The 13932-nt window shown below is 44.6% G+C and overlaps 1 protein-coding gene across 20 annotated transcripts in view; it reads right to left on the reverse strand.

The window, feature by feature from the left end:
• PPIP5K1 (diphosphoinositol pentakisphosphate kinase 1) overlaps window positions 1-13932 on the reverse strand; it is a 58060-nt gene that overhangs the window by 39037 nt on the left and 5091 nt on the right. For 17 of the 20 annotated variants that reach the window (XM_064365979.1, XM_064365978.1, XM_064365976.1 and 14 more), the window contains 24 exons: window positions 13650-13742; window positions 13195-13369; window positions 12341-12536; window positions 11800-11890; window positions 11501-11586; window positions 11035-11189; window positions 10787-10888; window positions 10152-10313; window positions 9927-10048; window positions 8252-8353; window positions 7315-7401; window positions 7120-7195; window positions 6867-6976; window positions 6698-6780; window positions 6357-6488; window positions 6077-6198; window positions 5623-5805; window positions 3437-3578; window positions 3024-3247; window positions 2571-2698; window positions 2248-2362; window positions 1971-2078; window positions 614-730; window positions 301-465 (listed from right to left, as the gene is read on the reverse strand). In XM_064365979.1, coding sequence (XP_064222049.1) covers window positions 301-465; window positions 614-730; window positions 1971-2078; window positions 2248-2362; window positions 2571-2698; window positions 3024-3247; window positions 3437-3578; window positions 5623-5805; window positions 6077-6198; window positions 6357-6488; window positions 6698-6780; window positions 6867-6976; window positions 7120-7195; window positions 7315-7401; window positions 8252-8353; window positions 9927-10048; window positions 10152-10313; window positions 10787-10888; window positions 11035-11189; window positions 11501-11586; window positions 11800-11890; window positions 12341-12536; window positions 13195-13341 — 2955 coding nt within the window. In that variant the 5' untranslated portion in view covers window positions 13342-13369; window positions 13650-13742. Of the gene's footprint in view, window positions 1-300; window positions 466-613; window positions 731-1970; window positions 2079-2247; window positions 2363-2570; window positions 2699-3023; window positions 3248-3436; window positions 3579-5622; window positions 5806-6076; window positions 6199-6356; window positions 6489-6697; window positions 6781-6866; window positions 6977-7119; window positions 7196-7314; window positions 7402-8251; window positions 8354-9926; window positions 10049-10151; window positions 10355-10786; window positions 10889-11034; window positions 11190-11500; window positions 11587-11799; window positions 11891-12340; window positions 12537-13194; window positions 13370-13649; window positions 13743-13932 lie in introns of those variants that run through there. The other 3 variants (XM_064365983.1, XM_064365981.1, XM_064365982.1) reach the window with 3 other exon arrangements.

A 13932-nucleotide genomic window follows, 5' to 3' on the forward strand; every position in this document is an offset into this window, starting at 1 on the left:
CTTAAAGAACACTACCTTTTCAAATTCATCCAGAAGCCTCCTCTTTAATCTTATCTCTTTAAACCCTTATCTTTCAGGCACCCTTCAATGGCAACTCTCTAATCTGAGAAGTAGCAACCAGGTTAAAGAAGCTCTATTGGGAGACCAGCTGTGAAAAAGAGATTAAGTAAAACATCAATCAGAGCAGGAGGACTCTGCTTCAAGTCCCAAGAGTCCCCACCAAGGGGATCTAGAGGATCCATGAATATAGTCCTATGAGCACTTTCACCCCTTCATTTTTTCCCAAGGCCCTCTCATTACCTCCATGGAACCAGCTTTTCGGTTACGAATGAGGGGTGATCTCCTTGGGAGGCCAGGGCCCTCAGGAGGCTGGGGTGAAATCTGCAATGCCCGGTCTGGCTCATCTGATGCCTTTCCTGGGCACAGGTTCTCCATACTGCCTTGGTTGGTTTTCATCTCCTCATTCTATACAATACAAAGGCAGATAAGAGAGGTGTTAATGATCTCCAGGTTCCTATTCCCATACTACCCAACCCTTTTACTTCTCCCTGTACCGTTTCCCACCACTTGGTTCCTAAGTCCTTGAGTCCCAAATCCCAGCACTCTGACCCACCTCAGAAGAGGCTGGACGGAATCCACAGCCAGCTGGGGCACTGCCTTCTTCCTCAACACCTTTCACTCCAGGGCTGAAGTGTAGCTCCACATGGAACCGTTCCTCTGATAAGGGATCCTACGGGGCATCACCACAAGAGGGGGAAGTTGGGAGAAGCTGGATATTGTGGTGGAAGTAGAGAGGAACTCAAGAGGATTCATTCTCCCAGGAATTCAGGGTCTTGAATTACTCTAGGGCTGACCTGTTATAGCTTCCTTTTAACTATATATTATCTCTTACAGGATCCTCATTCCCTCATCTTTACCATTTGTGATTTTGCCATGGCATGTGACTTTTGAACTTCCAGCTTTACAACCCTTCCCATTACCTTCCGCGATAACTCAGCTTGGCTATGGTGCATATAGCAGAACACTTAAAGATATCTTATGGGCTGGGAGCAGTGGCTCATGCCTGTAATTCTAACACTTTGGGAGGCTGGGGCAGGCGAATCACTTGAGTCCAGGAGTTTGAGACCAGCCTGGGCAACATGTTGAGACCCCATCTCTACAGAAAATACAAAAAATTAGCTGCCCATGGTGGCATATGCCTGTCATCCCAGCTATTCAGGAGGCTGAGGTGAGAGGATCACTTGAGCCCAGGAGGCAGAGGTTGTGAGGCTGCAGTGAGCTCAGACTGCTGCACTGCACACCAGCCTGGGTGATGGAGTGAGACTTTATCTCAAAAAAAAAAAAAAGGGGGCCGGGCGCGGTGGCTCAAGCCTGTAATCCCAGCACTTTGGGAGGCCGAGGCGGGTGGATCACGAGGTCAAGAGATCGAGACCATCCTGGTCAACATTGTGAAACCCCGTCTCTACTAATACAAAAAAAAATTAGCTGGGCACGGTGGCGCGTGCCTGTAATCCCAGCTACTCAGGAGGCTGAGGCAGGAGAATTGCCTGAACCCAGGAGGCGGAGGTTGCGGTGAGCCGAGATCGCGCCATTGCGCTCCAGCCTGGGTAACAAGAGCGAGACTCCGTCTCAAAAAAAAAAAAAAAAAAAAAAAAAAAAAAAAAAAAAATGGTATCATTGTGGAGCCGTATGCAGAAGATATATGTATACCATGTTTGAAGAAATAAGACTCATAACATTGTCCCAAATTCCATACTCTTCCTAATGCCACAGCTGTGTTCTAGGTTCTCTCTCTGGTCAACACCAACCCAGAACGTACTTTCCATTCTAGTAGGAACCTCCTGGATGCTCTGTGTCATGCTGTTCCTAAGTGCCACACCTAGCTCAATTCTCCAAATTATAAGGATAAGCGAGGTTTGTTTTTTTTTTAATAGAGGTAAAAAGAAGGGGCGTTCCTCTCATCTCCTCACCTGTGTGTTGTCCTCATAAAGCATGATGACAATCTGGGTCATGTAGTTAAGCTCTGAGATGGCACTAAGATAATCCAAAGCTCGCTGCCATTGTGCATCCTGGGTCTCCTACCAAATGCAAAAAGAAGTAAGCCATTGCTTAAGGACAAGGGAGTCAGGGAATAAGCAGGGGGCCAATGAGAATGGAGAAAGCTTTCATTAAAAAAGCATGAGGAGAAGAGCAAAACAATGCTGGGAAAAAGCTGTTCATAGGTTAAGGAAGAAAGAGGATCCTTACATCAAGAAGACCCCCATAACGGAAGACACTGAGTAGGGAGTGAACGTGGCTCTCACTAGTGAAATAGAGACGTGTTCGAACGTGGCGACCTGGGGAGAGCACACCTCGGGAGTACCTGAGATAACAGTTAAATCACTCACACAGTCAGTTAACCCTCTTCCCACTCTTCTGCAAACTCCCTCCTCCCACCTGAAAGACTTCTCTCCTTTCCATCCCAAAATCTTGTTTATTCTTGGTTCCCCAAGCTGTCCCAGCCTTGATTTCCCCAAGGCTCCCTGACATGCCCCTCCCTCCATCCAGCACCCTTCCCAGCCCTCCCTCACAGGGGATGCAGCTTGTTGACAGACTCATCCTCGTGGGTTCTCTGCAGGTCAAGTAGTATCTTCCGCAACAGTGGAAGACAGAAGCCCACAGCAATTTCCAGTTTCTCTTCCCGACTGATCCCGTACTCCTAGGAGCCATAGGTCAGGAATAAATACCTCAGTAAATCTTGTTTTCTCATGCCTCATATTCCCAGGACCAAGATCATGCCTGTCATCACCTCAGGTCTAGGGCTTCTTTCACATCCACTGTATTCCCCCTCTTCCAGGTGTCTCCTGAATTACCCTCCTGTACTTACCAAGAGCCAGAGTGGACCCTGAGAAATGTAGCAACTCAACTTATTCCTTCTCTAAGTTCCTTTCCTCTAGTCCCAAATCGACCTTCCTTTCCACCTTTTCTCTCTTTCCTTCCCCAACACCCTCATCCCCAGGCTAGGTCCCTTATACAAGACACACCTGGGGAATGACCACATCAGCCAATGCCTTAGAGAGACGGAGCAACTCTGCTGTGCCTTGAAGTCCCAGACTCCCATTGTGCTGCACATCATACTTGACACAGTCATAGATGTCAGGGATCTTACTGATATCATAGCGCCCACTCTTCTGTCGGAAGTCACGCTCCAGCTTGCTCCAACGCTGTAGCATTAGTTCTAGTGTTTCACTGTGGTAGAGTTGCAGGTCTGGAAGAAAAGCAGCAATCAGATAAGAGTCAAAGATTTTACCTCAAACAAAAGACCCTGACAACCCTGAAGCAGAACCAGAGGGATGAGGAGGCCTGGTCTCTGACATTTAGGAGATGACACAAGAATGCCTGAGAAACCCATCCATACCTGAGACCTTGAAGGGAAGATAGTAGTATTCACACCCACCTACAGACCTGGGGTCCTGCATTCGTTCTTGGATCTGGTGTGTGAGGTTTTCGATCAGGGCAAATACCTGATCACAGACCTTCACAGGATTCTGGATGATAGTCATGGAGTTGAGCAGGGAAGTACTTCTGGTGGGAGCCAGCTATGAAGAATAGAGAGAAGAAAAGCAAGATAGGCTTAGCACTAATTGCCCAGATTTCCTGTGAGCATATCACACAGAGACTACCTCCAAAACAGATCTGTATGTTAATTCACTCCAGTGAGTATTCTTAGGTTACTGAGCATACTAGCAGTTCTGGGCCTTCAGGTAAGGGGGCTGCTCTAGCACATAGTCATGTAAGAGGGATTGAATTAAAAGGTCCAGAGAAAATAAAATAGTCCTAAGTTCTTTTCTTGAGGGTTCTAGAATACACATGGAAAATACTGCAGAATAATTAAACCAAAATCCCTCAAAATCTCCACAGAGTGTTTTCATGAGTAGAGATCAGATATCTTCTGATTATCTTCTTCCTCTACATTATCTTCTTCCTCTAAACAACATGCTAGCCTGAGCCTAGAGTAGAAATGCTGTCTCAGAACTGGGTTCCAACTCAGGCTTTTAAGACAGTCACAATCAATGAGAAATGGGGAGAGAGAATAAAGATAGTGGCTGAAATGCACAATTCTATGTAGGTCCTCGCAAGTTTCATTTTTGCTCGCAAAAGAAGGCAAGGCAGAAAAGGAAAACTGCCTTAGTTTTTTTGAGTTTGACAGTGAGCAATGGATTCGAAAATAAAGGAGCAAAGTCCTGTTCCTTATCAAGTCCTACTCAGACTTGAAAATGGCAGGGAAACACAGAAACACAGAAATGCTATGGGCTCATAGCAATGTGCTTAGCTACTTAGCTCATTTAAGAACCAATCAGAAACATTACACAACAATGTAAATGCATGTAATGCTACTGAACTGTATACTTAAAAATAGTTAAAGTGGTACCACAATTTTAAATTTTTAAACGTTTTTTAAAAGAACCTATCAGAAATGAGGAGTGGGAAGAGTAGAAAACCACTGCCTGGTCAATTGTAGCCTGAATACACAGGAAAAAGAATGACCATATTGGGTAATGGCATATACTAGGATTAATACTGTAAGGCAATGTAACAGCCTAGGCTTTGTAGTTAGACTCCTTGGGTTCATATTAGCTGGATGACCTATGAAAATTGCTTAGATTCTTCTGAGCCTAGGTTTCCTCATTTGTAAAATGGAAGGAAAGTCCTTGTGGTCTGCTGTCCTCATAGTGGTTTAAAGATGACCATCAATTCTTCGTCTTCCTTGCCTTCCCTTAAATCTGGCTGGCCTGTGACTGCTTAACCAATAAAAAAATAACAAAGTTACATTGCGCTAATTCTGGGCCTACACTTAAGTTTCTAAGCTTCTGCTTTTGCATATCCCTAAAGCTACCATTTAATACGTCGTCCAGCTAACATGCTATAGAAACCATATGAAGAACCATGTGGAGAAGAGAGGCACTGCGATTACAGGGAGAGCATAAAGAGGGAGAGAGCCAGCCATCCCACAATTGCAGCTGAACTTCCAGATGGTTCCAGCTCTAGTCAATATCTGACTGAAATTTCAGGAGAGACTCCAAGCAAGATCAGTTGAGCCCAGAACTGTGAGAGATAATAAAATGGTGGTTGTTTTAGGTTACTATGTTTTGGGGTAGTTTCTTATGCAACAATGGATAACTGAAACTTTTTTTTTCAGGATCCTTGGGATCAGCTGTGCTTTGGAATTGAGAATTTTTTGGACTTTAGAATACAGTATATATGCCATATATATATATATAATATCTCCATCAGGGCCTATGGCATAACCAAACACATTAATATTTCTGCCACAAAATACATGACTATTTATACTACTTGGGAAAAATTAGGATTATAAAAATCTTATGACAGTATTTGTCAGGTTTAGCTGCCAAATAAATCTTAATGTCAACAAAGAAATCTTTTTAATTTTCAAAATTGTGGATTAGAGATTGTGGACCTGCACTTACTTCAAAGGGCTACTGTTAAGGACTAAATGAGATATATGTGTAAAACAACTGAAACAGTGCCTGGCATGCAGTAAATACTATTATTATTGATCTTGATCCCTACTATATAGAATTCAAGGAATTTGAGACCCAGGATATTTTAGACTCTGACCTGATCGTAGTCCTCAGGGCCAAAGGGTGCATCCTGCTGTAAAATATGGTGCAGCCGAGCCTTTACCCGGTGCTGGCAGCTGCTCAAGGAATCCCCATCGCTGTCCAGGAGCCCATTCATGTTGGCACTCTTCACCATTTGTACCAAAATGGGTGTCAGCTCCCCTTCTAGAGCCAGAAGGCCCTAAAGGGAAAGCACAAAGTCTATTTGTTTCCTTTCCAGGTTAGTATTCCTAGGCCTAGATGGTCCCAGAGATTGAATGGGAGCTGGTTGAAGAGATAGGGCCTACCCTCACTAATTATTTTCAGCTCATTCTCAGTAGTACGGAATGGTCTGATACCTGCAGAAATTTCTCTGAGTTGGCGTACAAGCACCCTGAAATCCTCAACTGGTTCTCCAAACTCTCTGCTTCTCTACCTAATGGAAGCTGGGACTATAGCACTGTAGCATGCACCTTGGCAAAGGCAGCAGCAGTCATCTGGACACGACCCTCATCAGAGGCATAGATCTTGAGATCATGGCGGAAAGTGCTATGGAGACGAAGCAGCCCACAACCAGGGAAGCCAGCATAGTCACCTGGGGACAAAGGGGAGGACCAGGAATGGACTGCTATAAATATTAATGTGGAAGAAAAAATACTAACTTCCCCACCGTCTCTGTCCCTTCATTTCCCCCAGTTTACTCTTTATTTATTTTATCCTAGCCCTGCTATGTTTACCCCTCAAAACACTCACCCTGTCCTCCAGGGTACATGCAGCGAAAAGCTCGCCCCAGCTCCTCAGCCTGAACACGACCAGCAGGAGTCAGTTCTCCACCCCACTTCAGTACCAGCAACAGAGATGGGGCTAGAGCCTCCCTTTGTGGATCTGAGGAATAAGAGGCAGTGAATGGTCTAGATCTAAAAAAATAGTGGGAATATCTAAATGTTAGGTCTTCTGAGGAGACCAGAAAGTCAATTTAGGGTAGAGGTCATCTATAGGCTCAAGTAAAAGGGATCTGGTGAGGAGAGAAGATGGAAAAAAAATTAAAGGAACATAAGATTTGAGAGGTAATGGTAAGGGGGACTATATCTTACCTTGTCCCTCATTAGAAGCTTTTACTCCATGAGGGTAGTAAGTCAATTGCACCTTCCGGTTTATACCTGAGAAGTGACCATACCTGCAGGATAAAGTCACAGTTGATTTTCTGTACCAGCACCCCAATTCTCACTGTTATTGGCTCCCTTTAGCTATCCCCTTTCTCACATCTCCAATACAGACTTCAGCTGCTCTAGTTTTCCAGTCTTCTCCTCGATCTCACCACCTGGTTCTTTCTCCAGTTCAGCCAACAATAGCCTTGTGATATCCAGTACCTCCTAGAGGAAATAATAAGGTATCCATGCAGAAGGCCAAATCCTGGACAGTTACCTTTTCATCTTAGTTTTTTATCAAGACCCCCCAATGCCATAGCCTCTATCTCTCACAGCACTGCTCCTCCCAGCCAGATTCACTACTTTACCTGGAGCTGCTCAGGTCGCTTGAGTTTTAATTTCCCTGTCTTGTAGCCACCATGTTTTTCAAATAGAGCAAAAAACCTGAAGAAGTAATGAGAAGCTTCAGTGTGGGATGAGACAGTCAAAGCCTCTAGGAGTTGCCCCCCGATGCAATCTTTCTCACAAAAACCTATTTGTGTAAATTAGGACACTCTTCCTACCTTGGGTGTGTCACTTCCATCTTCATCTTCTGCTTGGGAGTACGATCCCCATGACGAATAATTGCAATGACACAACGAAGTTCCATCCTAAGATCATAAATGTGATCAGAGCTTCTCCCATGCCCCCATCCAACCTCCTGTCATCACATTACTTGACATGTCAAAAAACAGAGGGACTGGGCAGGGTTCACGCCTGCGATCTCAACACTTGGGGAGGCTGAGGTGGGAGGATCACTTAGGTCCAGGAGAAGCATAGGGTGAGTGTGAGCAACATAGGGTGAGCCTATGTCTATGAAAAAGTTAAAAGAGAAAAAATTATCTAGGCATGGTGGCATATGCCTGTGGTCCCAGCTCTTCAAGAGGCTGAGGTGGGAGGATCACTTGAGCCCAGGAGGTACAGGTTGCAGTGAACCATGACTGAACACTGCACTCCAGCCTGGGAGACAGAGCCAGACCCTGTCGCAAAGAAACAAAACAAAACAAAAAACCAACCAAACAAAAAAATAAACAGAGGAAAAGGGAACTGAGATTAGGAATATATATGGAAGCTGGACATGGTGGTTCACGCCTGTAATCTCAGCACTTTGGAAGGCCGAGGTGAGTGGATCACTTCAGTCCAAGAGTTCAAGACCAGCCTGGTCACATGCTGAAACCCTGTCTCTGCTGAAAAGGCAAAAATTAGCCAGATGTACTCACCTGAACCCAGGAAGTGGAGGTTGCAGTGAGCTGAGATCATGCCACTGCACTCCAGCCTGGGCAACAGAGCAAGACTCTGTCTCAAAAAAAAGGGAATATAAGGGGAGTTAAGAAGACTGAGCAGAAGAGACCCAGGCTCTGATGGTCAGATAGTATGGGGTCAGGAAGTAACCATTAGTCTGGCTTAAGGAATCCCATGTGTCTTTGGTTAAGTTACTCCAGATTTTTTACTTTTACTTACATAGTGCCAGATGTGGTAGGAACAATGGGAATGTCCTCAGCCTCTGTGGGGATGGACCACGGGATTTGGAACTGTGGGGCAAGCTCCCGCATTATGGTGTTTCTAGAAACAGAAATGAAGAAGCCATGTGAAAGTGAATAAACCAGAACTACTCATATGAATGAAGCTCACAAAAACAAGCAGACTGCAGGCAGAAGAATATATTAATATAAAGTCTAAAAACATACAAACAAATACTCATACATATGTAGTAAAAAATATAAATAAATATATGGGAATGACAAACACCAAATTAAGGATTGTGGTTCCCTCTGGAGGTAGGGAGGCAATGTTATCAGGGAGGAGTATATAGGGGCTTCAACTATATTCTTTTTTTTTTTTTTTTTTTTTTTTTTGAGATAAGAGTGTTGCTCTTGTTGCCCAGGCTGAAGTGCAATGGCATGATCTCAGTTGACTGCAACCTCTGCCTCCTGGGTTCAAGCGATTCTACTGCCTCAGCCTCCCGAGTAGCTAGCATTACACCACCACTCTGGCTAATTCTTTTTTTCTTTTTTTTTTTTTGAGACTGAGTCTTACTATTGTCACCCTGGCTGGAGTACAGTGGCACAATCTTGGCTCACTGCAACCTCCGCTTCCTTGGTTCAAGCGATTCTCCTGTATCAGTTTCCCAAGTAGCTGGGATTATAGGCGCCTCCCAGCATGCCTGGGTAATTTTTTTTTTTTTTTTTTTTTAAGTAGAGACGGGGTTTCACCACGTTGGCCAGGCTGTAACTCCTGACCTCAGGTGATCTGCCTGCCTTAGCCTCCCAAAGTGCTGGGATTACAGGTGGGAGCCACTGCACCTGGCCAATTTTTTGTATTTTTAGTAGAAACGAGGTTTCACCACGTTGGTCAGGCTGGTCTTGAACTCCTGGTCTCAGGTGATCCACCACCTCAGCCTCCCAAAGTGTTGGGATTACAGGAGTGAGCCACTGCACCTGGCTTATATTAGTATTTTATTTCTTAAGCCAGGTGGTGAATACATAGATGCTCACTATAGTCATCATTCCTTATATATTTTTGAAAGGTTTAAACATTACATGACAAAATTTTTGGAAAGTCAAGTTGCAGAGCAGTATTATAGTATGACCACATTTGGTAAAATAAATACAATTCAAATATGGCAGAAAAAGACAAATTGTTATGTCTAAAACTGTTAACAACAATGGTCTCTGGGGGGTCAGTGTTAGAAAGGCAAGGAGCCCTTTCTCTTTTTTCTTTCTTTTATTTTTTAAATTTTATTTATTTATTTATTTTTGAGATGGAATTTCGCTCTTGTCATCCAGGCTGGAGTGCAATGGCATGAACTCAGCTCACTGCAACCTCCAACTCCTGTATTCAAGCGATTCTCCTGCTGCAGCCTCCCTAGTAGCAGGTATGTGCCACCATGCCTGGCTAATTTTGTATCTTTAGTAGAGATAGGGTTTCACCATGTTGGCCAAGCTGGTCTCTAACGCCTGACCTCAAGCGATCCACCCGCCTCGGCCTCCCAAAGTGTTGAGATTACAGGCATGAGACACTGAGCCCGGCCTTTTTCACTTTTAAATCATATTTATAATATTAAAAATAAAGCAAAAACTTTCAATTAGTCTTCTGTAAGCCCATTCTCCCCAGCAGAGATCACTATGTCTCTTACCCCAGAATCTTGGCACAGTCATCATAGTATTTCATCGAGTTCTTGACAAAACTAAAGCCATTGACATCACACACAAAGGAATGACCATTGGCACGAAGGAGGTCAAATCCACAAACCGTTTGCTGAAAGGGAAAGCAGAAAGATGACGACAAGACAGTTACTCTTCCCAGACCCCTGTTCCTTCCTTTCTCCCTCATTTCACAACCTCCCTGGGTCCTCCTCTACCTTGAAAGCTACGCAGACTTTCCTGGCCACCAGCTTTTCCATGGCAGTCAGCATGACTGGATATCGAATCTCTTTCCCCTCACTGTCTCGTTCAACTTTCCCATCCAAAGCTGGAGATTTTCTAGCTTCAGCATGGGCATAATCTGGCCCCACTGTATACACCTGCAGGTACATAGCATCACTGAGTATGCCCACAGCTCACCCTGTATATGAGAAGACAATATGAGCACTGGTCTGTAGACTAGTTTCAGAGTAAAACAACAACAACAACAACAAGAAAACAAACAAATCCTGAGCATTAAGAAGGAGACCGACCAACACTTTTTCTACTGAGCCCTAACTGAAGTATCATTATGAAGGTTTCTCCTCAGGATTCCTATACTGTCATCTAGTCCTTATTAAAAAACAATTTACTAACATTATGCTATTTTTCTAAGTCAGTCTCACCCCTGATCTGATAGTGAAATGTCTATATCCTCCACTCATTATCTTCACCTGAATATGAAAGCCAATCACATTCACATCATGTTATTTTCTAGGACCTCCTCCCCATATACTTCCACCTGCTTCCCACATACCCCAACCCCCCACCCCCAGACATTTGTAACCTCTTAAATCCCTGTATCCACCATAACCTTGACATCTGTGCCATCTGTTGGCATAAACTCCTCATAGATGTATGACCCTGTCTTTCGGACGCTGCTCTCAGGAGAGTAAACACTGCTTCGGCTGCCAATCTTCAGGATAAAAAAGAAGAAAAAACAATGTTACCTCAATTCTTTATTCTGTTCCCAAATTCTCCATTCTCCATCTTCCTTCCCCACAACCTCATCCTTGCCCTTCTATCTCTCTGACTCCCCAGATGCTCAAATATCTCCTGTACCTTACGAAACAGACGCTGGCTTCCTCCTCCAGCTGAGCTGGGGTAGTAGATGTAAACATTGTGATCTTCCGCACTCACTGGCTTCTCCACAAAGGGCTTGGGAAAGACAGCTCCATTGACCTCTACTTGGTCTTCACCTTCTATTAGATTGCATTCTGAAAGGTAGGTGTGTGGTCATTCCGATGGCACAAAGTTGTAGAATATTACTAATTGTCATTTCCCCAGGTTTTAATCTCTATAACCATCAAATTTTTATGACTATATCTTTGTAATAGACGAGGTAATATCTCTATATAACAAGTCCAAGGCTCTGTCCAAAGACTCATAGCTCTAATCCCACCCATAATCCAATAACCAAAGCCCCACATAGATAGGTAGTATATAGATGTCTAGAAGATGAAAACGTGGCTAAGTCATAGAAAGCAAGAAAGGGAAGGACTAACCCTCCCTCAGGCCAGGTACTTACCCTCAGGCCGAGCAGGATCACGATTGAGCACAGCATATCGAGGCAGATCAATACCCTCTTCCTGCAGGATCCGGTACACCTCCCTCCTGTCACCCCCAAATAAAATAGCTGGGAGAGGTGGGAGTAACTAAGGGGAGAGGCTGGGGATTTCATTTACACAAGGATTAAAAGACACCAAGGCACAAAATTATGGTACAAAAATTAAGCATGTTTGTTTGACTCGGCCCCTCCCAGAGTGGGTTCTCTAAACATGCATGATCCCAACACCACCCATCTTACTGGTCAACAGGAAGTTATACCTATCTTGGATGTAATACTGCATGGCCAGATCATTGATAAGAAAGGGGTTTCGAAGCTTGGAGTAAGCAACAGCTTTGTCCAGAGGAAAGCCTAGAACAGAGACAGGCAATAAAGAGATCAAAGAAAGGGAGTGAAAGAGAACGAGAAAAGAGCAAGAGAGATAGAAAAACATATTAAAGCTATTGGCTGCCACTGATCTCCTCTACCCATTCAATCCATCATTTATTCTTCTGCCCAGCTCCCCAAGTCTAGAATATTCATCAAGAAAAAGTAAAACAGAATTATATTTACAGTCCTTCCAGAGACCCAATTCTGTCAGAGATCCTAAGACACTTAGAGTTGTCCTGAGGTTAGAGTACAGGCTTTAAACCCCTGGCAACTCCTCCAAGATGTAGGGAAAGCAAACTCCTTTGCACTGTTCTCTAGTGTGCCACAAGGAGCTGATGGCTCTTTACTAAGGAAATAAGACAACAAGAACCTCACTTCCCAAACCAGTATTCCCACCACCATTCCTTCCCATTTTCCTTCCCAGACCCCAACCTTTGGAGTGGAAAGAGATGAGGCAGTGGCAGGATGGCCAATTTTCCACAGGTTCATTAAGGATTACATCTTCTCCCAGAATGATAACAGTCAGGTAGTCAAATCTGCACAGTCGCTCTAGGATTTGAGTCATTGGCTTCGACTTGGATTTCTTGGTCATGGCACAGATGCCAACAATGATCTGAGGTTCAGGAGGCTACAGAGAGGAAGTGCTATCAGAAACTCAAGAACTTCCCACCAATATCACCCACTTCTGGGAACACTGTCTTATCTCCTTAGGGCACAGAGGTTCTTGCCAGGACTCTGGACCTATGGGATAAAGGGTGCCTCCTAACTTTGCTCCAGGTTAGAGCACAGCTAAGAATTCTGACTGCCTACAGAATAGGAGCTTTTCCACAGTAGGAAATACGTGCTCAAGCAGGAGAGCTAGAGAACCAACAACCATGAGACAACAGGAAGAGCCTAAGGGCAGGGGTTTCTTTTTCTTTCTCTTTTCTTTTTTTTTTTTGAGACAGAGTCTCACTCAGCCTCCCAAGTAGCTGGGATTATAGGCGCCCACCACCACACCCAGCTAATTTTTGTATTTCTAGTAGAGACAGGGTTTTCAGACTAGTTCGGCCTCCCAAAGTGCTGGGATTACAGGTATGACCCACCGCGGCCAGCCAGGGCAGGGGTTTCTAAGAGAGGCAACCTAACCAATCTCTACTGCCCCTCCCCTAAACCAGGATAGGGCCTGTTTATGACAGGGAGTCTGTGCATTTGGAAAGAACAGAGAGGTATCTCCAACCAATAGAATCTTAACTCCCTAGGACAGAGGCTCCAACACCAAGTTACATAATTTTCCCCATTCTTACCACTTCATCCTCCTCGTCCTCAAGGAGCTCGCTGTCACTCTCTTCTGACCTCATGCCTATTCCACGGGTGCCCAGCCCCTCATCTCCAGCTCCAAGGAAGAAGTGGGCTGTGGTACTCTCGCCCTCACTGGCCGTCAACGACCACATCCCTGCCGGAACACCCACTCATCCCGCTCTGCAGAAAGGGGTACCCCATCAGATCAGAACCCAAGCTCCCTGGCAGTGGGTGGAGATGGGGATGGGGATGGGGATGAAGAAAATAAGAGGGAACTATGAGGGTACTAGGCTGAAACAAAACAAAGCTATAGGAAAAAGGATCAACAAGAAAGGAGGCATATGGGCTATGCTTGAAATGCTAAAAGAGCCATAAAAGAAAAGCAAGGTGTCCCATTTCCTCCCTGCTCACCCCACCCCAACCAATAAATTAGTAAGAGGATCAGATAATCAGCCCTTACAATGCCTGCATGTCCCTGATATGGCCAGCAAGAAACATTAACTTCAGTCAGCAATGGGAAAGGCAGGTCCTCAAGGAAGGCTACTGTTGAATCCTACCAGAAGAGAAGGTTAGAGTGACATTTCAAACTTTGGACTCATTCCACAATGTTCCTAGCCCTTTTCCACTTCCTCACAGAAGTGCTGAATTCAGTGATTTAATTCAAAGGCAGAGGAATGAGAGAGCTCAGCTGCCTTTGCCCTTAAACCTCATCTTAATTCTTCCCAAAGATGAACTAAAAAAAT

Source organism: Aotus nancymaae, unplaced genomic scaffold, assembly GCF_030222135.1.
Source record: "Aotus nancymaae isolate 86718 unplaced genomic scaffold, 86718_ANA_hifiasm-v0.15.2.pri h1tg000062l, whole genome shotgun sequence".
NCBI lineage: Eukaryota > Metazoa > Chordata > Mammalia > Primates > Aotidae > Aotus > Aotus nancymaae.